The sequence below is a fragment of the Papio anubis genome, chromosome 5, assembly GCF_008728515.1.
Source record: "Papio anubis isolate 15944 chromosome 5, Panubis1.0, whole genome shotgun sequence".
In the NCBI taxonomy this organism is placed as follows: Eukaryota; Metazoa; Chordata; class Mammalia; order Primates; family Cercopithecidae; genus Papio; species Papio anubis.
Genome location: NC_044980.1, coordinates 172,687,962 through 172,712,826, shown reverse-complemented (window position 1 = coordinate 172,712,826; position 24,865 = coordinate 172,687,962). Strand labels below are relative to the sequence as shown.

General features: G+C 50.8%; 1 protein-coding gene across 3 annotated transcripts in view; it reads left to right on the top strand.

Moving 5' to 3' along the window:
• RASGEF1C (RasGEF domain family member 1C) overlaps positions 1–23,007 on the top strand; it is a 105,919-nt gene extending 82,912 nt beyond the window's left edge. For 2 of the 3 annotated variants that reach the window (XM_009209713.4, XM_031666688.1), the window contains exons 7-14: positions 4,982–5,071; positions 6,668–6,770; positions 7,250–7,329; positions 7,412–7,507; positions 11,912–12,007; positions 13,800–13,923; positions 21,715–21,787; positions 22,289–23,007. In XM_009209713.4, the coding sequence (XP_009207977.2) occupies positions 4,982–5,071; positions 6,668–6,770; positions 7,250–7,329; positions 7,412–7,507; positions 11,912–12,007; positions 13,800–13,923; positions 21,715–21,787; positions 22,289–22,313 (687 nt within the window). In that variant the 3' untranslated portion in view covers positions 22,314–23,007. Of the gene's footprint in view, positions 1–4,981; positions 5,072–6,667; positions 6,771–7,249; positions 7,330–7,411; positions 7,508–11,911; positions 12,008–12,441; positions 13,485–13,799; positions 13,924–21,714; positions 21,788–22,288 lie in introns of those variants that run through there. The other variant, XM_021940077.2, reaches the window with a different exon arrangement.
• Positions 23,008–24,865: the final 1,858 nt, after the last annotated feature.

The window sequence follows — 24,865 nt, the reverse complement described above, 5'->3', positions numbered from 1 at the left end:
ATAGAACCCTCCACTAATAGGTAGACAAGAGTGATGGATAGACTTTAATCTATCATTTTAAATCTCTGAAATGTTGAGATGGTTTGTTATTGCAGAGTAACACTGCCCAATCTAACTTTTTTGTTTTTTTTGTTTTGTTTTGTTTTTTTGTTTTGTTTTGTTTTGCTTTTTCTTGAGACAGAGTTTCACTCTTGTTGCCCAGGCTGGAGGGCAATGGCGCGATCCCGGTTCACTGCAACCTCCACCTCCCAGGTTCAAGCAATTCTCCTGATTCAGCCTCCCGAGTGACTGGGATTACAGGCACGCGCCACCATGCCCAGCTAATTTTGTATTTTTAGTAGAGACGAGGTTTCTCCATGTTGGTCAGGCTGGTCTCGAACTCCTGACTTCAGGTGATTCGCCCGCCTTGGCCTCCCAAAGTGCTGGGATTACAGGCATGAGCCACCACGCCCGGCCTGACTAACTTATTGTGCTAACTTGCACCTCTGGTACAATGTCAAATAGAAGGATTGATAGCTGGCATCCTTGTTTTGTCCTGATTTTCAAAGGAATGTTTTTAACGTGTCCCAGTAGAGTATGATGTTTGCTACAGGATTTCTTTAGAAGTCTATTATCAGCTTAAGGAAGTATCCTGTTCCTTCCTAGTTTTCTGAGAATTCTTATCATGAATGGTTGTTAAATTTCATTTTTTTTTTTTCTGGACCTGTTACTCACGTATTCTCTTCTCCTTTAAACTGCTAGCTGATTATTTATGTTAGTTTTTAAAATAAAAACTAATATAAATCTTTTGTTTGTCTGTTTGTTGTGGGTTTTGTTGTTGTTGTTGTTGTTTTTGAGATAGAGTCTTGCTCTTTTGCCCAGGCTAGAGTATAGTGATGTGAACACAGCTCACTGCGGCCTCAACCTCCTGGACTCAAGTGATCCTCCTGCCTCAGCCCCCCAAGTAGCTGGGACTACAGGCACACGCCTCCATACCTGGCTAATTTTTGTATTTTTTGTGGAGACGGGGTTTCATCGTGTTTACCTGGACTGGTCTAGAACTCCTGAGCTCAAGAGATCTGCTTGCATTGGCCTCCCAAAGTGCTAGGAGTACAGGTGTGAGCCACCTCACCTGGCCTAGTTTTTCACTGCTGTTGTTGTTGTAGTTTGAGATGGAGTTTCGCATTTGTTGCCCAGGCTGGAGTGCAATAGCACGATCTCAGCTCACTACAATGTCTGCCTCCTGAATTCAAGAGATTCTCCTGCCTCAGCCTCCCAAGTAGCTAGGATTACAGGCGCCCACCACCACGCTCAGCTATTTTTGTATTTTTAGTAGAGACAGGATTTCACCATGTTGGTCAGGCTGTTCTCGAACTCCTGACCTCAAGTGATCCACCCTCCTCGGCCTCCCAAAGTGCTGGGATTACAGGCGTGAGCCACTGCGCCAGGCTGTTTTTTAATCAATGTTGAATCAACTTTGCATTTCTGAGATAAACAGAACTGGGATAAATGAAATCGTTATCTTTTTCACATATCCCTGGATTTGGTTTGCTAATGTTTTGTTTAGGATTTCTACAATGTGAGACTGAACAGTTATTTCCCTTTCTGACACTGTTCTTGTGTAGTCTTTGTTTCTCTTACGCTGTTCTCTATTCTTCCTGACAGACTGGAGTTACTTGTTCTTGGAGCATTTTGTAGAATTAGCCGATGGAACCATCTAGGCCTGGTATTTTCTTTGAGGGATGACTTTCTTGTACTGATTCAAGGTTATCCTTGTTTGTTTCTTTGTTTATTCTTGTTATTGATTTAATGGTTATAGAACTATTTAGGTTTTCCGTCTCTTCTTTAGTCTGTTTTGTAATTTATATTTTTCTAGGAATTCGGCCATTTCCCCTAAGTTTCCAAATTTATAGACATAAAGTTATTTGTAATATTCTCTAGGTATCTTTTTAATTTCTTCACATCCACATTGATTCATCTCTAGTATTTTGATTATTTACATCTCTCTTTGTTTCTTTATCAGTCTTATAAAAGGTTCATCAATTTTGTTAATGTTTTCAAATAAAGATCTTTTTACTTTGTTGATTCTGTAGATTGTAGTTTTTTTTACTATTTCATTTCTTTCTTCTCTACTCTTTATTATTTCCTTCCATCTACTTTCTTTGGATTTATATTGTTTTTCTAGTTGCTTATGTTGGATGTTCAGCTTGTTTTTATCCTTCTTTTCTAATAAAAGCATGCAGGATGATTTCTGTTTACATAAATTTTTATTTACAGACCCCCAAGTTTTATTTTTTAACATTTTCATTATCATTCTAATTCCATTATGATTTCATCTTTGAACCATAGATTATTTTTAAAATTTTTTTTAAGTTTCTTTACATTTGAAAAGAATGCATATTCTCAAGGAATTAAGTTCAAGTTTCCTTATTTGTTTATTACTTCAAATTGTGTTGTTCAGATTCATATTCATCCTGGGTTTCGTTTGGTTGTTCTTTTTCAATCTCCCTAACCTATTAATTACTGTCATGTGTGTTAAAATCTTCCATGTGACTGTAGGACTCAACTTCTCCTTATAAAGAACTTCACCTTTCTGATTATTGTTGCCTCTATATATTGAACCTATGTTACTAGCTGCAATCAAGTTTAGACTTGTGACATATCCCTGATGAGCTGAACCTTTTATCATTACACAATTACTCTCTCATTTCTCCTAAAGCTTTTTGCCTTAGGATCTTTTTTGTTGCCTTATATAGCTATATAATATTTATCAGATATATATTCTTCTTTTTTTAACTTATATGCTTGTGTTTGGAGTTGTATCTCTTGAAAGTGGCAAGCAGCTGCATGTTTTAATTAGTGTTGTAATCACTAATCCTTAAGAATTTGTTCTTGCTATCTTCTGTTGTACTATGTAGTTATCTTCCTTATCTGTTCACTTTTCCTCCTTTCTTTGCTTCTTTTGAATGAATAGGTCTCCCATTCCATCTTCCCCTCTATTTATTGAAAGTTACTGCTGGGCGCGGTGGCTCAGGCCTGTAATCCCAGCACTTTGGGAGGCCGAGACAGGCGGATCATGAGGTCAGGAGATCGAGACCATCCTGGCAAACATGGTGAAACCCCGTCTCTACTAAAAAATACAAAAAACTAGCCAGGCGAGGTGGTGGCGCCTATAGTCCCAGCTACTCGGGAGGCTGAGGCAGGAGAATGGCGTGAACCCGGGAGGTGGAGCTTGCAGCGAGCTGAGATCCGGCCACTGCACTCCAGCCTGGGCGACAGAGCGAGACTCCGTCTCAAAAAAAAAAAAAAAAAAAAAGTTACCCTGGCAATTTTTTGGGTTTTTTTGTTTTTTGTTTTTGTTTTTTTGAGATGAAGTTTTGCTCTTGTTGCCCAGGCTGGAGTGCAATGGCATGATCTCGGCTCACTGCAACCTCTGCCGCCAGGTTCAAGCGATTATCCTGCCTCAGCCTCCTGAGTAGCTGGGATTACAGGCACCTGCCACCACACCCACCTAATTTTTGTGTATTTAGTAGAGACGGGGTTTCATCATGTTGACCAGGCTGGTCCTGAACTCCTAACCTCAAGTGATCCACTCACCTTGGCCTCCCAAAGTGCTGGGATTACAGGCGAGAGCCACCGCGCTTGGCCTACCCTGGCAGTTTTAACAAACACATTTATGTTAAGTTTCATCTTTTAAATGCTGGTGTATTATACAGTGGAAAGTTCTATATCCATTTAAAAATTTTGTTTCCAAAGGATATGTTATGGCACAGGGAAAGGTTTGCATAGCAAAGTACGGGAATATGTATGGTTATGATAGATGCATGCATACACACAGCTGGCGCTCATTACTCCCAGCAGCTGCGTTCTATAAAGTCAAAAGCACTGAATGAGTGAGCACAGAACCGTTGCTCCCAGGGGAAATGCAAGGTTAGGTTCCCTGTGAGCCTCTCATCACAGCGTTTTTGTCAACGGATCCATATATCACCTTGTTTTATGTGTGTTTATGTTTAAAGACATTATTTAATATAAATTATTGATTAATATTGATCTCATGGCCAACAGTGCTATTTCTCATGGCTGAACGCTGCTGGTTTTTTTTGGTTTTTTTTGGTTTTTTTTGTTTTTTTTTTTGAGACGGAGTCTGGCTCTGTTGCCCAGGCTGGAGTGCAGTGGCCGGATCTCAGCTCACTGCAAGCCCCGCCTCCCGGGTTCACGCCATTCTCCGGCCTCAGCCTCCCGAGTAGCTGGGAGTACAGGCGCCCGCCACCTCGCCCGGCTAATTTTTTTTGTGTGTTTTAGTAGAGACGGGGTTTCACCGTGTTAGCCAGGATGGTCTCGATCTCCTGAACTCGTGATCCGCCCGTCTCGGCCTCCCAAAGTGCTGGGATTACAGGCTTGAGCCACCGCGCCCGGCCAAAATGCTGCTGTTACACACGCTTTCTCTGTGAGGCACAGAGCAGCCTTTGCCTGCGTGGGAACACTAGACGGCACTTCGGCACCATGCTCGGGGGCCTTTCTCAACAGTGAAATTATCAGCAAAAAGTACAAAACTGTAAAGGACATGATACTCAGTAGGCCAAGTCTGAGAGTGAGATGCAGGAGGACAGAGCATTGCCTCGCCTCTGCTGGAGAAGCGCACGGACACTCGTGACTTCAATATTTGCGCCACCCCGCACATGTGTACAGAAGACCACAAAAGTGACACAAGTTTTTGGGGTTACAAATACATTTTAGAGAGGAGGCAAATTTGCAAATACAGAATCCAGGAATAATGAGGTTCGTGTGTGTGTGTGTGTGTCTGTGTGTGTGTTTGTGTGTGAAGTTACATTTTAAAATGTATTTTTAAAAGGACTAAAAGGGTACACACCAAATCTTTGGTAGTTCTGGATGATTTGGGGGTTTTGACATTTCCCGGGTCATCGGGACCATGAACTGACCTCATGTTCTAAAAGATGATTGACAAGAAGGCTCAGAATGTGGTCCTGCGTGTTTTTTCTAGCCCTGCTTTAGTGACAAGACCAGCCACCTAGAGGCTTACGTGAAATGGTTCAACAGACTGTGCTACCTGGTGGCAACCGAGATCTGCATGGTGAGTAGACAGCCAGGGTGGGCACCACCTGGCATAGCCTAAGGCGGCTGGAGTTGGGAGGAGCCTACTGGGGAAGGAACCGGAAGGACACCTTGAGTCCTGTTCATTTCCAAGTCCAGTGCCAGGGTGGGCACCCCTCCAGGACTCCAGGTGACACCAGCTTTCCTGCAGTGACATTTCCCTCCAGAACCCAGGACAGATCCACCGGCCAGGCACAGAGGGTGTTGGAGAGGGTTTGCTGAAGGAGTGAGAGACAGTCACTCGCAGCCCCAGTGGCTCTGCTCTCTCCATCTGTGCCGGCCTGCCTTGGGCAGCCTGGCCTGCAACTGGCCTTGTTTGGCTTGCTTGGGACCTAGAGGTGGACGTGATCTGACCTCTAAGCACTGGAGACACACGTAAAAGCCCATAGTTCCAGCTGCTCCTGGAAAGCACCAAAACTCAGCAGCGTGGAGCCAGATGTGCTTGTCACTGAGTCGCAGTCCCCCTGGTCACACGCACCCGTCCTCCTCCTTGCAGCAGAGGGGCCCTCCTCTGAACCCACTCTCACCTTAAGATGAAGCCCAGGGGGCCGCTCATCCCAGGGCCAGGCTGGAGGCAGCACCGCGGCAGGCCGGGCTCTCCGGGGCAGGTGCCGAGACCGAGTATGGGGCACGTGTTCATGAGGGGTCCACACCTGCGGACAAGCGTAGAGAGGAGGCAGCCCTGTGCGACGATGTGGCGACAGACACGGGTTGGCCTCTGTCCCCCACCTGGCTCAGCCCCCATCACAGGGCGGGCTGCCCTTCAAAGGACAGGGCCGGCTTTGGGTGGGCAGCTCTCTGTGGCCAAGACAGCCCCTGGAAGGGGGTTTGGTGAGACATCTCAGAGCACGACACCCCACTTCTTGGTGGTGGTAAAGACCCTTGCTGCATCTTTAGTGGGCAGGCAGCACCTACCCGTGTGGAAAGAATGCAACGCAGGCCCCGCTGGCCCAGCCCACTTCCCACCCTCGTGCCACTGGCTGCAGGTGAGAGGGCCGAGCCCGGGTGAAGCTTGCTTGGCCTGAGCCTCCCAGGGAGCCAGCTGTGGCCCACGATGGCCAGGGAAGGACATGGTGTGGTTCTGCACATCAGAGGGGTCTGAAGTCCCAAGCGCCCGACCACAAACAAGGGTTTACCAATCACGCAGTTGTTAGATGGAGAGAGCGGAGAGGCTGCTCGAGGGACAGGTCTCAGGGCCAGCTTGTACCCCAGTGAGGGGAGAAAGCCCAGGGCTGGGGGAAGGTGGGTGGGGCTCTCTAATTTAGGGAAGGAGTTGGGTGGGAGCCGGGCCCAGAGGGAGGAGGGCGCTGGAGGGGAGCTGTGGAGCATCTCGTGAAGGTGCGTCTCACCTGCTCCAGGGCTACAGGGAGTGCCTGTGCCCCACCGGGCCCACCTAGCCCTCTATGGCATCGGGCTCTGCTGGCTCGGCCCATGAAGCGCCGTTTCCCCTGGGCCTCAAGTGCCCCAGCTGTGCAGTGGGTTTAGAGAGGGCGAAGAGGGCCGGGTGACGGGGGCGGGCCTGGTCAGGGCAGGGTAGAGGCGTGTCACCGCTGAGGCTCTGCTGCCCTGTCCCCAGCCAGCCAAGAAGAAGCAGAGGGCCCAGGTGATTGAGTTCTTCATCGACGTGGCCCGCGAGTGCTTCAACATCGGCAACTTCAACTCCCTCATGGCCATCATCTGTGAGTGGGCCGGCTCGGGCCTGGAGTCCCCAGTGCACAGGCGCCCCCAGACATCAGAGCGGGTGCAGCCAGGCAGGCAGAGTGCAAGCCGGGGCCCGCCTCTGAGCAGCGGGAGGGCGTGGGCTGGGCTGTCTGAAGGCCTGGGCAGTCCCATGTCCCCGCCTCAGAGGTCCTGGGGAGCCGCGCCTTTTGAGGCAAGCCCAGGCCCCTCGGGATGTTTGGTGGGGGCTTGGTGGTATGTCCCCAGACGCAGAGAACGAGGGCCCAGTGCAGGTGCTCAGTACAGAATGGGACCGGCATGGTGGGAGCAGACCCACCTGACCGTGATGTCCACCAGCACCCCCTCACCCACCCACCATGTGACAGACTGAGCCCTGCAGCCCCCAGCCCTGGTCAGGGTGCAGCCCAAGGGGCTGCAGCTAAACAGAGGTCCCCCTGTCCCAGAAGCAGCCCTCTCCAACTCTCCCTCCCTCTTCTAGCTGGCATGAACATGAGCCCTGTCTCCAGGCTAAAGAAGACCTGGGCCAAAGTGAAGACAGCCAAGTTTTTCATCCTCGAGGTAAATGAGGCTGCTGGGCTGCGGAGTGCCTCCGGCCATCCCCTGGACAGAGCTGCCCACATGCCTCCCTATCTCCTTCCAGCACCAGATGGACCCAACAGGGAATTTCTGCAACTACAGGACAGCCCTGCGAGGGGCAGCCCACCGCTCCCTGACGGCCCACAGCAGCCGAGAGAAGGTGGGTTGGGGCCAGGTTGGCCCAGCGGGGCTGCAGGGGAACCCAGGTGCTGGCTCAGAGTTCACCTGCTGTAGCTCCTGCCCCGCTGCAGCATCAGTAATAGACGAGGAGACAGCCAGGTCTCCTTGTTTGCATGCCTCCAGTGTCGGGAGCTCACCACCTCCCAAAACTTGAGGGAAGCCAGCCTCAGACAACTCTAACTGATAGGAGGTGCTTCGTGAGGGCCTGAAGCCGGGCTGCCTGGGGTCATCCTTTCTTGGGGGCCACACGAGTGAGGCCACTTCGTCTTCTGCTCACCAGTTCTTCAGAGGCCCCAGGCCCCTCCTCTCCTCTCCTGAGTCAGCGGCCCCAGACGTGCCCTGCCACACTACAGTTTCCAGGCTCCTCCCACTTGGGGCCCTTTGGTCCCTAAACAGCTCCATTTTTCAAAATTCCTTCTGTTTCAGATAAAATTGAGGTTCCAGGTACACAGGATCTTCCACCTCCCTGATTCTAAACATAATACTTTTAATTTTGTGGTCTCAGATCACATTTACATTTTTGGCAATCACTAAACCAAGCTTTTTCCTCACCCAAACTGCCTGTTTACAGCTTGTATTCTTTTTTTTTTTTTCCTGGAGATGGAGTCTCTCTCTGTCGCCCAGGCTGGAGTGCAGTGGTGCAATCTTGGCTCACTGCAACCTCCACCTCCTGGGTTCAAGCGATTTTCCTGCCTCAGCCTCCCAAGTACCTGGGATTACAGGTGCCTGCCACCACACCCGGCTAATTTTTGTGTTTTTAGTAGAGGCAGGGTTTCACCATATTGGCCAGGATGGTCTTGAACTCCTGACCTCAGGTGATTTGCCTGCCTCGGCCTCCCAAAGTGCTGGGATTACATGTGTGAGCCACCGCGCCCAGCCACAGCCTGTATTCTTATATACCTGCATTTGTGGGGCCTTTGTTGACCTGATCAATTTTATTTCTCCTCCAAATTCTACTCATGGCCTCTGGTACAGAGAATCATGCCCTGGTTCTGGGATTGCCGTGATCCTCTGGCTTGAAACCTGTTACCATCCTGACGATCAGAGTTGTTCATCTCTATGGAGAGGAAACTCCGAGACTCGTTGTCCCTCCGAAGGCCCGTGCCATGCAGAAACATTAGTGGAATCACGTCCCTGCTGTGGTTCGTGGATGCCTGTCTCCAGCGTGAGGGATAACAGAACACATTGCTGTTCTTGAAATTCAGGTCCCCCTGGAATTGCACTGGAGGGATGCCAGTGGGCAGGTTTGGGAAGCAAGCTGAGGTGTGCACGCTTGTGCCACCTGCCAGGCCTTCCTGGCCCTCCACCCAAGGGGCAGACACCAGCCACACGGATGGCTCTGTCCTGTCCAGCTGGCCTTTCCTGTTCAGGCTGTGAGTGTGTCAGTGACTCTGCAGAGGGGAGCAGCACCCGGGGATGTGAGACCTCAAATCCCAGGGCAGGTGGGTGGCCCGCCAGGAGCCAGAGCCCAGAAAGCCAGACAGCAGGGGCAGGAACCTCATGTCACTGAGCACCTGCCTCATTCCAGCCACTTGACCTCCACACCCCACAACTACTCTGTGGGGGCATCAGCATTGCCAGTTCCCAGATCCGCAGACTGAGTCTCAGGCAGGAGAGCTCACTAGTCCCGTCACACTGCAGGTAGGTGGCAGAGCCAGGATCACACTGCAGCCTGTCTGGCTGTGAGTCTCGAGGTCTGCACACCACCAGGCTGACTCCTGTTCCCAGGCATCGGGTGTGTCTGGCAGTCGCAGGGCACTGGCTACGGGCCTAGGCTGGATGCAGAATCGGTGTACAGGAGCTTGGTGCCGAGCTGGGCTGGGAGCCGTCAGCCATGGCCTGGGCACTCCGCACTGCTTCCTTCCTCTCTGTGGGACACGGGGCTGTGGGGCAGGTAGAGAGACTGGGATTTGGGTGCCTGTGCTCTGAGCCCCTTCCAGCTCTGGGTGCTGGAATGCTATGCATTGGTGCTGTAGGCAGGCAGCTTAGAGCTGTGTGTTTACTTTAACCACATTCTCCTCTCACTTCCAGAAAGAGATGGGTCATGGGCGAGGCCCACAAAAGCTGCTCTATGTGTGGAGGGGGTGGAGGGGCAGAGGGAGGGAAGGAAGGAGGAGGAGGAAGGGACACTTAGAGATTCGCTCACAGTTTCCTGGCGCCCCAGCTGAGTTGATGGGCCGGGAGATCTCGGTGGTCATAGCACTTTATGCTTCCTTCCTGTCTGTGGGCGGCTCCTGTCTGCCCCTCTCCCCGTCGGTGTCACGGGGCCCACTTATCTGGGTGACCTCCAAGCCGACCTGGGCTCTAATTAAACTTCTCACGTCAGAAGCAAGAGCAGCGGATTTGCAGATACAAAGGCCTCTGTGGCTGCCGTGAGGGCAAAAGGAGACCAGGTCAGACATGGGCAGCGGCCTTGAGTGGCATGGCCATGGCAGAAGCGGTGAGAGGTGCTTGCGTATGGAACACGCCACCTCTCGAGGACCAGCTCAATGCCCCTGCCTCCAGGAAGCCCAGACCAGGCCCCGGGGGAGCTTTCTGTGTGTGCAGAGTCCCACACTCCTTAAACCCTCTCCCTGTCTTGGCGCATCTCCCTATTCCAATATAGTTCAGCTGTCCAGAACCCACCACACCAGGACTGGGGACTCAGCACCACCGAGGGAGGGCACAGACACAGACCACCCCCGCCAGTCCCCCCCTACCACTCATCCCGGCACGGTGAGGAAGAGGCAGGATGGGGCACTAGGGCAGAGCACCTGGGACTCAGCCCTGCTTCCGCTGCTCACTGCTGTGTGAGCTTGTGCAAGGTATTTAACCTCTCTGGGCCTCAGCTTCCTCACGTATAAAGCGGGGTCATAAGAGCCCTGCTTCATAGGACCATGCAAAGATGGAAAGTAATCCTGTGTGCAGCTCAGCAGTGAGGCACACAGGCTTGATAAGGGCATAAGGAGCGGGCTCTTTGGGAGCAGATGGAGGCTAAACCCAGCCGGCAGCGGGATTAGCAAAGATTTGCCAGATGAGGCCTCCTCATTTTGTAGGTTACTCCCATAACTGTGTCTCCCACTGCAGTGAGGTCAGGAACGAAGAGTGGTGGGGGCCTGCACACAGCCGGCCGCCTTTCACAGGCTGGGTCCACCAGCCTTTCTTTTCCTTCAGGCAGTGGAGCAAGAAAGGTTTTGGTCTAACAGTAAGTGCATCAAGAAAGACATAGGGAGGCCGGGCGCGGTGGCTCACGCCTGTAATCCCAGCACTTTGGGAGGCCGAGGCGGGTGGATCACAAGGTCAGGAGATCGAGACCATGGTGAAACCCCGTCTCTACTAAAAATAGAAAAAATTAGCCGGGCGCAGTGGCGGGCGCCTGTAGTCCCAGCTACTTGGGAGGCTGAGGCAGGAGAATGGCGTGAACCCGGGAGGCGGAGCTTGCAGTGAGCCGAGATTGCGCCACTGCACTCCAGCCTGGGCGACAGAGCAAGACTCCATTGTAAAAAAAAAAAAAAAAAAAAAAGAAAGACATAGGGGGACAAGTTGTTAATTTTTTTTTTTTTTTTTTTTTAAAAAGGCCCCCTTGGGAGGCCGAGGTGGGCGGATCACAAGGTCAGGAGTTCGACACCAGGCTGGTCAACATGGTGAAACCCCATCTCTACTAAAAATACAAAAATTAGCCAGGCATGGTGGCAGGTGCCTGTAATCCCAGCTACTCGGGGAGGCTGAAGCAGGAGAATCACTCGAACCTGGGAGGCAGAGGTTGCAGTGAGCCAAGATCGCGCCATTGCACTCCAGCCTGGGTGACAGAGCGAGACTCCATCTCAAAAAAAAAAAAAGGAGGCCACCAAATTTCAGAACAGTTGATGCACATCTGTTCCATGCGTCTTTAACAGTGTGTGCAGCCCGGACTGCCCCTCCCGGTGCACATGAGCCTGTGGACCTTTGGATGGGGATGGGAGTAGTGGGGACCTATCAGCCCCTCCCAGAAAGCAGTGGAAGGACTATTCAAGGGTCATCGTGACTGTGCATCTCTTACCCAGCCCCAGGACAGGCAGCAGCACCACGGCACTTGACAGGGTGACGGGGGCCAGGACGGGCAGCAGCGCCACGGCGCCCGGCAGGGTGACGGGGGCCAGGACGGGCAGCAGCGCCACGGCGCCCGGCAGGGTGATGGGGGCCTGCTCCTTTCTTGGTGGTCCTTATTACCCTCCATGGTGCACAGGAATTCACCTCGTAACCTGTGAAGCCCCGAGGCCCTGACTAGCCCAGGAAGTCTCCCCTGCCCTCTGCACCCTGGGGTCGGGTCTGAGGTCCCTGGGGCAGCTATCTGCTGGCAAGGCTGCCCCCTGTCCTGGAGCCAGCTGTATAGAGCTGGGGCCGACCTGCCCCCTCTTTCTTCCAGATTGTCATTCCCTTCTTCAGCCTGCTCATCAAAGACATCTACTTCCTGAATGAGGGCTGTGCCAACCGCCTTCCCAATGGACACGTCAACTTTGAGGTAGGACCTCCGTGGGGACCTCCACTGAGGTAGACAGGCCAGGAAAAGTTCCCAGGGCAGGACCACTGGCCCCTGCCCTAATGGGGGACTCTGGGGCAGAATGAGCCATTGACAGCCGACCTCGGCGAGGTGATCAGGGTCCTCCCACCCTGACATCACTGCGGTGGGGATGCTGAGGCTCAGGGTCATGTCCCTCCAGGCTGGGCCTCACGGCCAGCACAGGTGAAGCAGAGTCCATCTAAGCCCTTCAGGGGCACCAGGCTGGTGAGAAAGGCAGCTCCATGGGCCCACAGTGACAACCGGCAAGGTGCTGTGACAGGGGCTGTGCCCTGGAGGTCAGGACCAGCCCAAAGGCAGAGCCCTGAGTAGCAGGAGGAAGCTATCAGGCCAAGGCCAGAGTGAACAAAAAGGAAAGAATTCTGCTCCCTCTACAGACACTCACCGCTGTCAGCTCAAGTGTCTCCTCCTCCAGGAAGCCTCCCTGGACCTCCCAGGCAGCGAAAGCCCACCTGGCAGGCCTCCCGAAGCACAGCAGGCTGGGCCTCCCTCCATCCATCCTCGGTCACTGCACCCGAGTCCCTGAGCTCCCGAGAAGAAAGGCCAGGCTGACCGGCTCCGTATCCTGAGCTCCAAAAGGGGCCCCCCAGCACACGTGTCTCGGAGTAGCCGGGGAGCTAGGCAGACACTGAGTCAGACAGAGCATGCCAGGCAGCAGTGGGACCCCCAGTCTGCAGGAAGGAGGGGGCTCTTCTCCCACTAAGAGCCAGCCCCACCCTAGTGTTGGCCTTAGCAGTGGGTGACACAGTGAGTGTGAGGCCCCACCCAGCCTCCAACTCCAAGGAGCCGTAAGCCCTGGGCCAGTCACCAGTCACTGCTCTGTCTGAGCCTCAGTCTCTCCCTGTGTACGATGGGGCTTCAACTGTAGCCCACAGAGGGGCTGGGGTAGAGGTACAGCATGGCCCTCCATGGGCTGTGAGTGTCCCCTGCAGGTGGGAACCACAGCACATGGCCAGACCCTTGGGCCTGGAGCTGCCCTCCTCACAGATGCCCCAGCAGACGCCACATGCTGCCCACAGGCCTGGTTAGCAGGTCCGAGGCCGCCTCGCCGCTTAGGTTAGCCCAGGCTGGAGGTGACGTGGACAAGATCGGGCTTAGGCAAGACAGTGCAGGGGCCCTGGGGAACTGGGATCCTCCTCGGCAGGTGACGGCAGCCCAGAGCCAGGCATGGGAACCCCTGCCTTTGCCCTTCCTGAATTGATGCTCAGAGCTGAGGCCAGGGACAGGTGAGACTACAAGGTGCTTGTGTGATGCCAGCTTTGGGGAGCAAGCGGGAGGGACTGGACCTGGCTTCCAGGGCAGATCGGGGGGTCCCTGCCATTCACAACTGTGCACTGCTGTTTGTTTAAAGTTGGCAGCTTTTTAAAAAATGAAATACATGTGTTTACGTTTTACTTAAATAAAATCATACTTAAATGAATTACTTAAGTCTTACTTAAATATACTTATTTAAATATATTTGCATAATTCCATAAATCAACAAACATGTATCACTTGCCATACATAGAGGATAACAACAAAAATAAATATGATGACATAAAACTGTGTCTACTCTTGCTCCATGCAGGCTGCAGGCCCGGGCTGCCCTCGCCCTCATTTATTGCCCCCCTGTTCCTCCTCAGACTCCTAAAGTCACTGAGGGCTGAGCGAGTCTCTCCCAGGACCAGCCCCTCCGCGTCCTGGGGACCTCCAGGCTCTGGAGCGCCTCCATTCTGTGTCTCTGTGACTCTGGCAGAAATTCCTGGAGCTGGCCAAGCAGGTGGGCGAGTTCATCACCTGGAAACAAGTGGAGTGTCCGTTCGAGCAAGACCCCAGCATCACCCACTACCTGTCCACCGCCCCCGTCTTCAGTGAGGATGGTGAGTGAGTCCTGCAGCCCTCCTGCCTGCTGGGCCATGGGACCCTGGGGTAGCCTCTCAGTCGCCATTCAGGACCCCTGCTCTGAGTAGGTTAGGGAGGCACCCTGCCCACCTGGGCTGGCTCCAGGAGGGAACAAGGAGGGCTCCATCCCCCCAGCTGGCCCATTGCCACTCCAGGAGCACAGGATGGGCCTGAGGAGGTCCAGGCTGGGACCTCAAGGACCCCCGGGGCAAGGCTTCTCCCCAGACACAGTTTGGACAGCTTTGGAATTGTAAATCAGAACCATCTACCAGTCTGAATCACTTTCCTCAGTAAAGTGGGGGTGATGATAAGAATCACCCTCAGCCAGGCACGGTGGTTCACGCCTATAATCCCAGCACTTTGGGAGGCCAAGGTGGGCAGATCACAAGGTCAGGAGTTCAAGACCAGCCTGACCAACATGGTGAAACCCCCTCTCTACTAAAAATATAAAAATTAGCTGGGCATGGTGGCACCTGCCCGTAGTCCCAGCTCCTCAGGAGGCTGAGGCAGGAGAATCACTTGAACCCAGGGGCAGAAGTTGCAGTGAGCCAAGATCGTGCCACTACTGCACTCCAGCCTGGGCGACAGAGCGAGAATTCATCTCAAAAAAAAAAAAAAAAAAAAGGAATCACCCTCCCAGAGCTTACGTGGGGAGTGCCAAGCACGGCACTGACTGTGTAGGCATGTACGTGTGTCCTGGTGTAATAAACACACGCGCGAGATGAGGCCTCTTTGCTCCAGAGTGCCATTCATTTCTGTCCTCTCCACTAAATAAGCATTTCCATGTGATCATTTGTCAGATGTAAGTTTGCTTGCAAGTGTGCTAAGGGGGCAGGTCCCAGGGCCCTGCTTTCAGGAAGCAGAAGTGGTAGAGAAGCAAGTGGCCCTGTGTGCCTGAGCTGGGGTGGCATGGCCCCGTGGCCAGCCACATCACCCTGAGAGGGCCTGCTCCAGACACAGAAGACCTGGCTCCTCATCACCGCAAGCAGGGCACAGAGGGACCCTCACTTAGGCTCAGGGAGTACTTTCACTTTCTAAAAAAAAAAAAATAGGGCCGGGCGCGGTGGCTCAAGCCTGTAATCCCAGCACTTTGGGAGGCCGAGACGGGCGGATCACGAGGTCAGGAGATCGAGACCATCCTGGCTAACACGGTGAAACCCCGTCTCTATTAAGAAATACAAAAAACCTAGCCGGGCGAGGTGGCGGGCGCCTGTAGTCCCAGCTACTCGGGAGGCTGAGGCTGGAGAATGGCGTGAACCCGGGAGGCGGAGCTTGCAGTGAGCTGAGATCCGGCCACTGCACTCCAGCCTGGGCGAAAGAGCGAGACTCCGTTTTCAAAAAAAAAAAAAAAAAAAAATAGGGGAGAAGGATCTTTTAATGATTTTGCTTTTGAATACTTTCAACTTTGCCATTTTATTGTTTATATTTTGAAGCTGGGAACTTTTTGGAGGGGGTTTCACCCGTATTTGTAGCCACCTCCCGCCACTTCCACTAAGAAGCTCAGCAGCTGATGAATAAACCAGTCTGAGCTGCTCCCACCACAGTGAGCTGTGCCATGAGCAGGTCTCATCGTCTCTAAGGCTCCCCTGCAGCATCTGGAAAGGGGGTGATGCGAGAACCTGCTCCCCAGGGCCATGGTGAGAATGCCTTGAGTTGCCCAGGCAAAGCCCATACAACTACACTCAATCCACACTAGTGTATTAGTTTACTGTTGGTGCTGTCACAAATCACAAACTTGGTGACTCAAAGCAACACAAATTTATCCTTATAGACTTCTGGAGATCAGAGGGCTGAAATTAGTTTCTTTGGGCTAAAATCAAGGTGTCAGCAGGGCTGGTTTCTTCTGGACCAGATGCTACTATCATAGAGAGTAGCATCTATTTCCTGGCCTTTTTCAACTTCTCATGGCCGCCTGTATTCCTTGGCTGTGGCTCTTTCCTTCATCTTCAAAGTGCATCACTCCGACCTCTGCTTCTATCATCACATCATCTTCTCTCCACCATAGTCAAATCTCCCTTTGCCATCCTCTTATAAGGACACCTGTGACTGCATTTAGGGCCCTCACATATAATCCAAGATATTCTCCCCATCTCCAGATCCTTCATTTAATCATGTCTGCAAGGTTCCTTTTTGCCTTAATATTTAAAAAATTTTATATTTTTTAAATATTAAAAGCACTAAGAGAGAAATGACACTTTACCCATAGGGGAAAAACAGTTTGAATCATGTCAAATTTCTCATCAGAAACCAAGAGGCCAGAAGACAGGGGCATATTTTTCAATTGCCAAAAATAAAGAACTGTCAAGACAGAATCCTATATACAGTGAAAACATCCTTCAGGAATTAACTATAGATAAATCAAAATAGAATTCTAAAAGCTGTTCAGGTAAACCACAGGAAGACAAGAAAAATAAAACAGAGAACAAAACACAGAACAAAAAGAAAACAAAAAAATAAACAAAAAGGCAGACTTAAGTCCTAACATATTAATAATTACATTAAATGTAAATGGTCTAAATACACCAAGTAAAAGAAATTGACAAAGTCGATCTTTTTAAATGATCCAACAATATGCTAGCTACAAGAAACTCACTTCAATATAATGATAGAGACATTTTGATAAGTAAAGAGAAGAAAAGGGCCGGGTGCGGTGGCTCACGCCTGTAATCCCAGCACTTTGGGAGGCCAAGGCGGGTGGATCACGAGGTCAGGAGATCGAGACCATCCTGGCGAACACGGTGAAACCCCCTCTCTACTAAAAAAAAAAAATACAAAAAAATAAAAAAATAAAAAATAATAGGGTCAGTCCCCCAGGATATAGCAATCCTAACTATGTATCACCCAAACATCAGGGCTGCAAAATTCATTAAGCAAAAGCTGATGAAACTGAAAGGAGAAATAAGTAATCTACAATTACAATTGAAGATGTCAACACCCTTCTCTTAACAATTGATAGAACAACTAGACAGAAAATCAGCAAAGACAAAGAACTCAACAATATCATCAAACAACAGGATCTAATCAACATTTACAGAACACTCCATACAAGTGCAGTAGAACACACATTTTTAAAAATTGCCCCCAGAATATAGACCAAGATATACCATATCCTGAGCCATAAAACAAGCTGAAACAAATTTGAAGTAATTGAAATCATAACACACTGTGTTCTTCAGCCACAGTGGGATTAAATTATACATCAGGAGCTTGAGACAATAGAAAACTCTTCAAACATTTAGAAATTAAATGACACACTTGTAAATAATCCATGGGTCAAAGAGGCTCATGGGAAATTAAAAAAATAATTGAACTGACTGAAATTATAATCAAATTTGTGGGACAGCTAAAGCAGGACTGAGAGGAAATTTTATAGCACCAAATGCATATATTAGAAAAAAGGGAAAGTTTCAAATCAATAATGTAAGTTCCTACACCAAGACTCTAGAAAAAGAGGAGCAAAATAAACTCAAAGCCAGCAGAAGGAAGAAAATAAGAGCAGAAATCAATGAAACCGTAAGCAGAAAAACAATAAAGTTAATCAAAGGGCTGGTTCTTTGAAAAGAACAATAAAATTGACGCCATCTAGCAAAGAACCTCTTACAAAGAAAAGGAAAAGACACAAATTACTAATACAGTAGTGCCCCCTCATCTGTAGTTACCCTCAGTCAACCATGGTCTGAACATATTACATGGAAAATTCCAGAAATAAACAATTCGTAAGTTTTGAATTGTGCACCATTCTGAGTAGTGTGATGAAATCACATGTCATCCCACCCTGTTCCTCCTGGGCCATGAATCATCCCTTTGTCCAACATTTGTGCTGTATTTATGCTGCCCGTTAGTCACTTAGTAGCCGCCATCTCAGTTATCAGATCGACTGTCAGTGTCACTGTGCTCGTGTTCAGGTAACCCTTGTTTTACTTCTTTTTTTTTTTTTTTTTTTTTTTGAGACAGAGTCTTGCTCTGTCACCCAGGCTGGAGTACAGTGGCACGATCTCAGCTCACTGCAGCCTCTGCCTCCTGGTTCAAGTGATTCTCCTCCCTCAGCCACCCAAGTAGCTGATTACAGGCGTGAGCCACCACGCCCAGCTAATTTTTGCATTTTTAGTAGAGACGGGGTTTCACCATGTTGGCCAGGCTGGTCTCGAACTCCTGACCTCAAGTAATCCACCAACCTCAGCCTCCCAAAGTGCTGGGATTACAGGCGTGAGCCACCACACGCAGCCTATTTTACTTCTTAATGGCCCCAAAGTACCTGAGTAGTGATGCAGGCAATTCAGATATGGCAAACGGAAGCTGTAAAGTGCCTCCTTTAAATGATGAGGTGAAAGTTCTCAAATTAAGGGAAAAAAAATGTATGCTGAGATTACTAAGCTCTACAGTAAGAACAAACTCATCCATGAAACTTTGAAGAAAGAAAAATAAATTCTTGCTAGTTTTGCTGTTGCATCTCAAACTGATGGTGCTTAGTTAAGATGGAAAAGGGATCCAAGGCAAGTATGTATAGGATTTCGTACTATCTACAGTTTCAGGCAGCCACTAGGGGACTTAGAATGTATCCCCCACAGATAATAGGGGACTACTGTACCAGAAGTAAAACAGGGTATCACTAACGACTACAGACATTGAAAAGATAGTAAGAATACGACAAACAACTCCACACACATGAATTTGACAACTTAAATGAAATGGACTAATTCCTCAAAAAACACAAATTACCACAACTTGACATAAAATCGATCATTTGAATAGCCCTATAACTATTAAATAAATTGAATTTATAATTTTAAAACTCCCAAAAATGAAGTCTCCAGGCTCAAATGGTTACACTGGAGACTTCTACCAAACGCTTAAAGAATTAACACCAGGCCGGGCGCGGTGGCTCAAGCCTGTAATCCCAGCACTTTGGGAGGCCGAGGCGGGTGGATCACGAGGTCAGGAGATCGAGACCATCCCCGGCTAACATGGTGAAACCCCGTCTCTACTAAAAATACAAAAAAAACTAGCCGGGCGTGGTGGCGGGCGCCTGTAGTCCCAGCTACTCGGAGGCTGAGGCAGGAGAATGGCGTGAACCCAGGAGGCGGAGCTTGCAGTGAGCTGAGATCGTGCCACTGCACCCCAGCCTGGGCGACACAGCGAGACTCTGTCTCAAAAAAAAAAAAAAAAAAAAAAGAATTAACACCAGTTCTGCACAATCTGTTCCAGAAAGTGGAAGAGGAGGGAGCCTCCTGATTCATTTTACGAAGCCAGTTATCTCAGTCAGTTTGAGCTGCCGTAACGAAATACCTTAGACTGAGTAATTCATAAACAACAGACATTTTCTTACCACTGAGTTAAATATATATATATATATATATATATATATATATTCTACAGTTTCAGAGGCCAGAAGTCCAAGATGAAGGCAGATCCTGTGTCTGGTGAGGGCTGCTCTCTGCTTCCAAGGTGGAGCCTTCTCGCTGTGTCCTCACATGGCAGAAGAGGCAAATGCAGTGTCCTCATATGGCAGATGGGCAAAAAGGGGCCAGGCTAGCTCCCTCCAGCCCTTTTATAAGGGTACTAATCCCATCCGTGAGGGTGGAACCTCATGGCCTAATCGCCTCCTACAGACCCCGTCTGTTAGTTAACACTGTTGCATTAGGGATTATGTTTCAACATGAATTTTTCAGGGACACAAACATCCAAACCATGGCACCAGTATTACTCTGATACTAAAACCAAAGACAGTACCAAAAAAAGAAAATATAGACCAATATCCCTCAGGAATATAGATACAAGAATCCTTAACAAAATAAGCAAATAGAGTTCAGCAATATATAAAAATAATTATACGTCATGACTAAGTGGGTTCATTCCAAGGATGTGAAGCTGTTCAATATTTGAAATTCAGTGTAATTCACTATACTAAACAGCTAAAGAAGCAAAGACACATGATTATATTAATCAATGCAGAAAAAGGATTTGACAAATTTCTACACGCATTTACAGTAAAAACTCTCAGAAACTAGTAATAGAAGGGAATTTATCAGCATGACAAGTTGCATCTACAGAAACGCTTCTGCAAACATTATTTTTAACAGTGGAAGATTTAATGCTTTCCTCCTAAGACCAGTAACAAGGAAAGGATGTTCACTGTTCCCCACTCTTAGTCATCATAGTAATGGAAGATCTAGTTAGTGCAATAAGGTAAGAACAGGAAATAACACACAAATCAGAAAGAAAAATTAACGCTGTCCCTATTTGCAGATCATGAGGGAAAAAAATCCCAAGGAATCTATAAAAACTCCTAGAACTAATAAGGGATTCAGCAAGGTTGCAGAATACAAGAAATCAACCGTGTTTCTACGTATGAGCAATGAATATGCGCACACTGAAACCAAAACTATAATACCATTTACAATCACTCACACACGAAAACGTAGGTGGAAATCTAACAAAACGCACAGGACGTGGATGCTAAAAATTAATGCTGATGAAAGAAATCAAGGAAGATGTAGATAAATGGAGACATAGAATGTTCACGAACGGGAAGACTGCGTAGCAAAGGTATTAATTCTCCTCCCAGAATTTAAGTACGGGTTTAATGCAATTCCTACCCAAATCCCAGCAGGACTCTTTGTAAGACAGAGATGAGATTCTCCTGAAATTTGTATGGGAAGGCAAAGGAACTAGAATTGCTAAAACAATCTTGAAAAGGATTCATGGGAGGAATGAGTCTGCTTGATGTTAAGGCTGATATTATAGAGCTACAATCATTAAGACAGCACAGTATTAGGGGAGGGATGGACACATGGTCAATGGGACAGAACAGAGAACCCAGAAAGAGACCCACACAAGTATATCAGGTGATTTTTGACCAAAAAAAAAAAAAAAAACCTCAATGGAGGAAAGCTAGCCCTCCAACAAACAGTGCTGGAGCGTCCAGGCATCCACAGTCCACAGACCAACACATGAGCCCCAGCCCAAGCCTCACACCTTATACAAATAATTAGCTCCGCATGGATCACAGACTAAAATGTAAAATGTAAACCTATACAACTTTTAGCAGGGAAAAGCAAGAGATAATCCTCAGAATATAGGGCTAGATAAAGAGTTTCTTATTCCAAATATGCCACTATTATATGACCCAGCCAATGCATTCTTGGGCAGTTAGTTATTCTAGAGAAATGAAGACTCGTGTATTTATACATCATTTGAAGTGAGTTTCACACAGAAGCAAAAGCCCTTACACAAATATCATAGAACTATGGTCATTAAGAGAGCACAGTATTAGGGGAGGGATGGACGCATGCAACAATGGGACAGGATAGAGACAGCCCAGAAAGTAGACCCACACAAATACACCAGGTGTAGAACAGGTTATTATCATCTGGCTGTAGAACAGGTCCTTATCATCTGGCTGTAGAACAGGTCATTATCATCTGGCTGTAGAACAGGTCATTATCATCTGGCTGTAGAACAGGTCATTATCATCTGGGTGTAGAACAGGTCCTTGTCATCTGGCTGTAGAACAGGTCCTTGTCATCTGGGTGTAGAACAGGTCCTAGTCATCTGGCTGTAGAACAGGTCCTTGTCATCTGGCTGTAGAACAGGTTCTTGTCATCTGGGTGTAGAACAGGTCCTTATCATCTGGCTGTAGAACAGGTCATTATCATCTGGCTGTAGAACAGGTCATTATCATCTGGCTGTAGAACAGGTTCTTATCATCTGGGTGTAGAACAGGTTACCATCAACCATAGTTGTGAAATTTCACTTCATTTTCTGTCTAGGTCTTTATTTGGCTTCTTATGAAAGTGAGAGCCCAGAGAACCAAACAGAAAAAGAGAGATGGAAATCTCTAAGGTGAGTCTTTGTGCTGAGATGGGGCCTGGGGGCTGCTTGGGACCAGGACAGGGCCGAGGGGCTTCAGAGATACCTGGGTCATCAGCCTCCTGGGAGCCTGAGCAGCCCACAGTGGGGTGGGGCGGGATCAAGCCATGGTCGTAGGATGAGGAGAGGAGGCTGAGCCTGTGACCCTCCCCTCCATAGCTGGTGGCTGCCTCTGTGGGCAGTCAAGATGCATGTCCCAGGGACAGGGACTCCCAGTCTATATTTTTATGCCAGACAGTAGGACACACGCCCCACCTCCTTCTTGCTCAGTGTGTTAACACGTCCGAGTGGCGGTCGGAAATGATCCATAGCAGTGGACTTGGAGGACTGGCCACAGGGATTTGCAGAACATCCCTCGGGGGCAGGAGGCCGGCTCTCCTCAGCGCACTGAGAAGATGGCTGTGCTGGAGAGCCGTCTCACCGGGGTGGGGAGCTCCAGGCTCTCACCGCTGCCCGACATGCTTAAATCTGCAGATCTTCTATTTTGGGGAAGACATGAAAGCGCTGAGCTGAGGGAGGAGGAAGAGATGGAGCCCGCAGAAGCCGTCCCCAGCCCTGCCTCGGATGGCCCAGCAGGCAGAGGCGGGAGAGCGCCTCACTACTTTGCAAATGCCGACCCCGTGGCCTGCTGCCCCTCACAATGGCCATACAGGCACAGGAGACCTTTTGTGGGACTTCAGCCCTGGCAGGACCCAGGGCCTCCAGACGTGTGGGTGGCACATGCCTTGGGGACATCCTGCCTTCAGGACCGTGGGGCCTGGTCAGTCTGTCCATCCTCGGCAAGGACACAACACTGCCGCAGAGGGTGGGGCCACTGCAAGCTCGAGACCTTGCTTAGTGACATGTGCCACTTAGGCCACCACCCACAGTCTGTCACCAGGTGGCTTGGGAACTTCTGGAACCACAGCAGGCATCACGGTGCGAAGTGAGATGCCCGTGCCAGCCCCGAGCCCACCGGCGGCCACTGCCATTCCGCCCATGGTCCCTCACCCTGCCCTGCCGACGAGCTTGTCTCTGCAGCCCAGGTACCCGCTTCCTGGACGCTGCTGGCCCCAGGAGATAGCTTTCTGGTAACAGCTGTGGAACGGGTCAGCAGGACAAACTGGACACCCGGAGTCACAGTGTGTACACGGCAGTCCCGCCACCCAGCCCCTTGTAAACTCTAGTCGCTATAAACACACCCGTACACCCTGCCTATCCGTGTCCACCCCGTGTCTCCGACCCGCCGGCCTGAGATGACCTTTGGCCAGGATGCCTGGCAGGTTTTCAACTCAGCCCAGGGAATGTTGTAGCCACAGTTCCAGGCATGGGACTGGGAAACCGTTTCCCATCCAGGGACCCGTGTCGTGCTCACAGAGCCTGGTGCACGGTGGATGCTCAGCTAACCTTTGGGGAGGGATACCCAGAGCCTTGCCTGTGCCTGGTTCCTCTTGTCCAGAGCAGGGCATGAGGAAGCCAGTAAAACCCCTCGGCCCACCAGCAGGCCCCTCCCACAGCCCCACCCAGTCTGTTTCCAGCCCCTCACAAACTGAGCCAGCAAGCAGTGCGCTGGGGAGCAGCTGAGACCCCACCTGACATGTGATAAGGTCATTTAGTCAGGAAGTCAAGGAGTGCAATTTGCACCCCCTTTCCTGGTCAGGGCCTGCTGGGGGTGCGGATGGGTTGGGGAGGGAGCGCTGAGGTGCACTGACTGACCCACCCTGGCCCGCTCTAGGCCATGTCAGGCCCCTCCGCGGTGGGGTCCCACTCAGGATCAGACTTGGCTGTCCTAGACTTGGTTCCAATCTGGGGAACAGGCAGAGACAGGGCCACCAGCAGCCCCGGTGCCTCAGCCAACTCGGGGACTCTGCCTGGTGAGCCAGGACCGCAGCAAGGCCCAGAAGAGCCCGGCAGAGGCCCAGGGCCTGCACATCAGGGCGAGCAGAATCTGCCCTGCACCCCCCAGCCCACCCCTCCCATCTGAGACCCCAGGGCGGGCAAGTATTGTGCAGAGGTGGGGGCAGGGCTCCCATAGGGCCCGGGCAGAGCCCTGGAGGCCAAACCCCAGGAGTTTGGGGGGGTTCCAGGAGCTGGTTAGAGCCACCTTCTCACCCTCATCTCTACCTGACACCCGCAGTCCCTGGCACCCCTTGGGCAACATGAGAAAAGCCCACTGCAGAGGTCAGCGGGGACCGTCCCTGCCTCCTGGCTGCACCGGTATGCTGTTCCCACTGCCTGACATGCTGTTCCCCACCTTGTCGATCCAGTCAGAGCTGCAGCCTCAGGTGCAGGGCCCATCTCCCAGAAGCCATTCCTGACAGCAGCCCCCCAGTGGCCCAGGGCAGGATGGGTATCAGGACGGCCAGGTGAAGCTGGGTGCCCCGAGGCTCACCCCAGCAGGGGAGGCTCTGGGGCAGGAGGGAAGGAGGCAGCCCACAGCCAGCCCCATGGAGAAGGCAGGTCTGGGGGCTCAGGCTGAGGACATTTGTGCCTCAGGATCCTCCAAGGGGCCTTCAACCTGGCTCTGCACCCCTCTGAGCAGCTGCTGGGTGCCAGGCCCTGGTGCAGCCAGAGGGCATGAGCTCCCTCAGAGGACCCACCCAGACCCGGTGTTCCTTCTCCAGGTGCAGCCTCGGAGCCCAGGGAGGCCTTGCCCACAGCCACACAGTCTGCTCCTTGGCTCATGGCCCTTCCCTGCAGAGGCGTCTTTGTTCTCCTGTAGTCCTGGCTCCGGTGTCATGGCCAGCCAGATGGGACGGCCCCCAGGGGCTCCACAGGGCAGGGCCTGTGCCTGTGGGGCAGGTGTCAGCAGCGCAGGTGGTGCCCAGGACTAATGCCTGTGAGCGCAGCATGGCACCAGGTGATGCGAATCCCTAACACCACTCAGTCAAATGCAGGCACGAGGCGGGGCCTGGCCATGGGCTCTCCTTCACCACCTAGGCTTCTCCAGGGAGGGAGCCGGGGTGGGGTGGAGCCTGCAGACCGGAAGATTCTTCCCCGACTGGGGCTTGCCTCAGAGGCCCTGGGCCTGGCTGGGGTTCCAAATGGATTCATTCTCACATGGGGGACCTG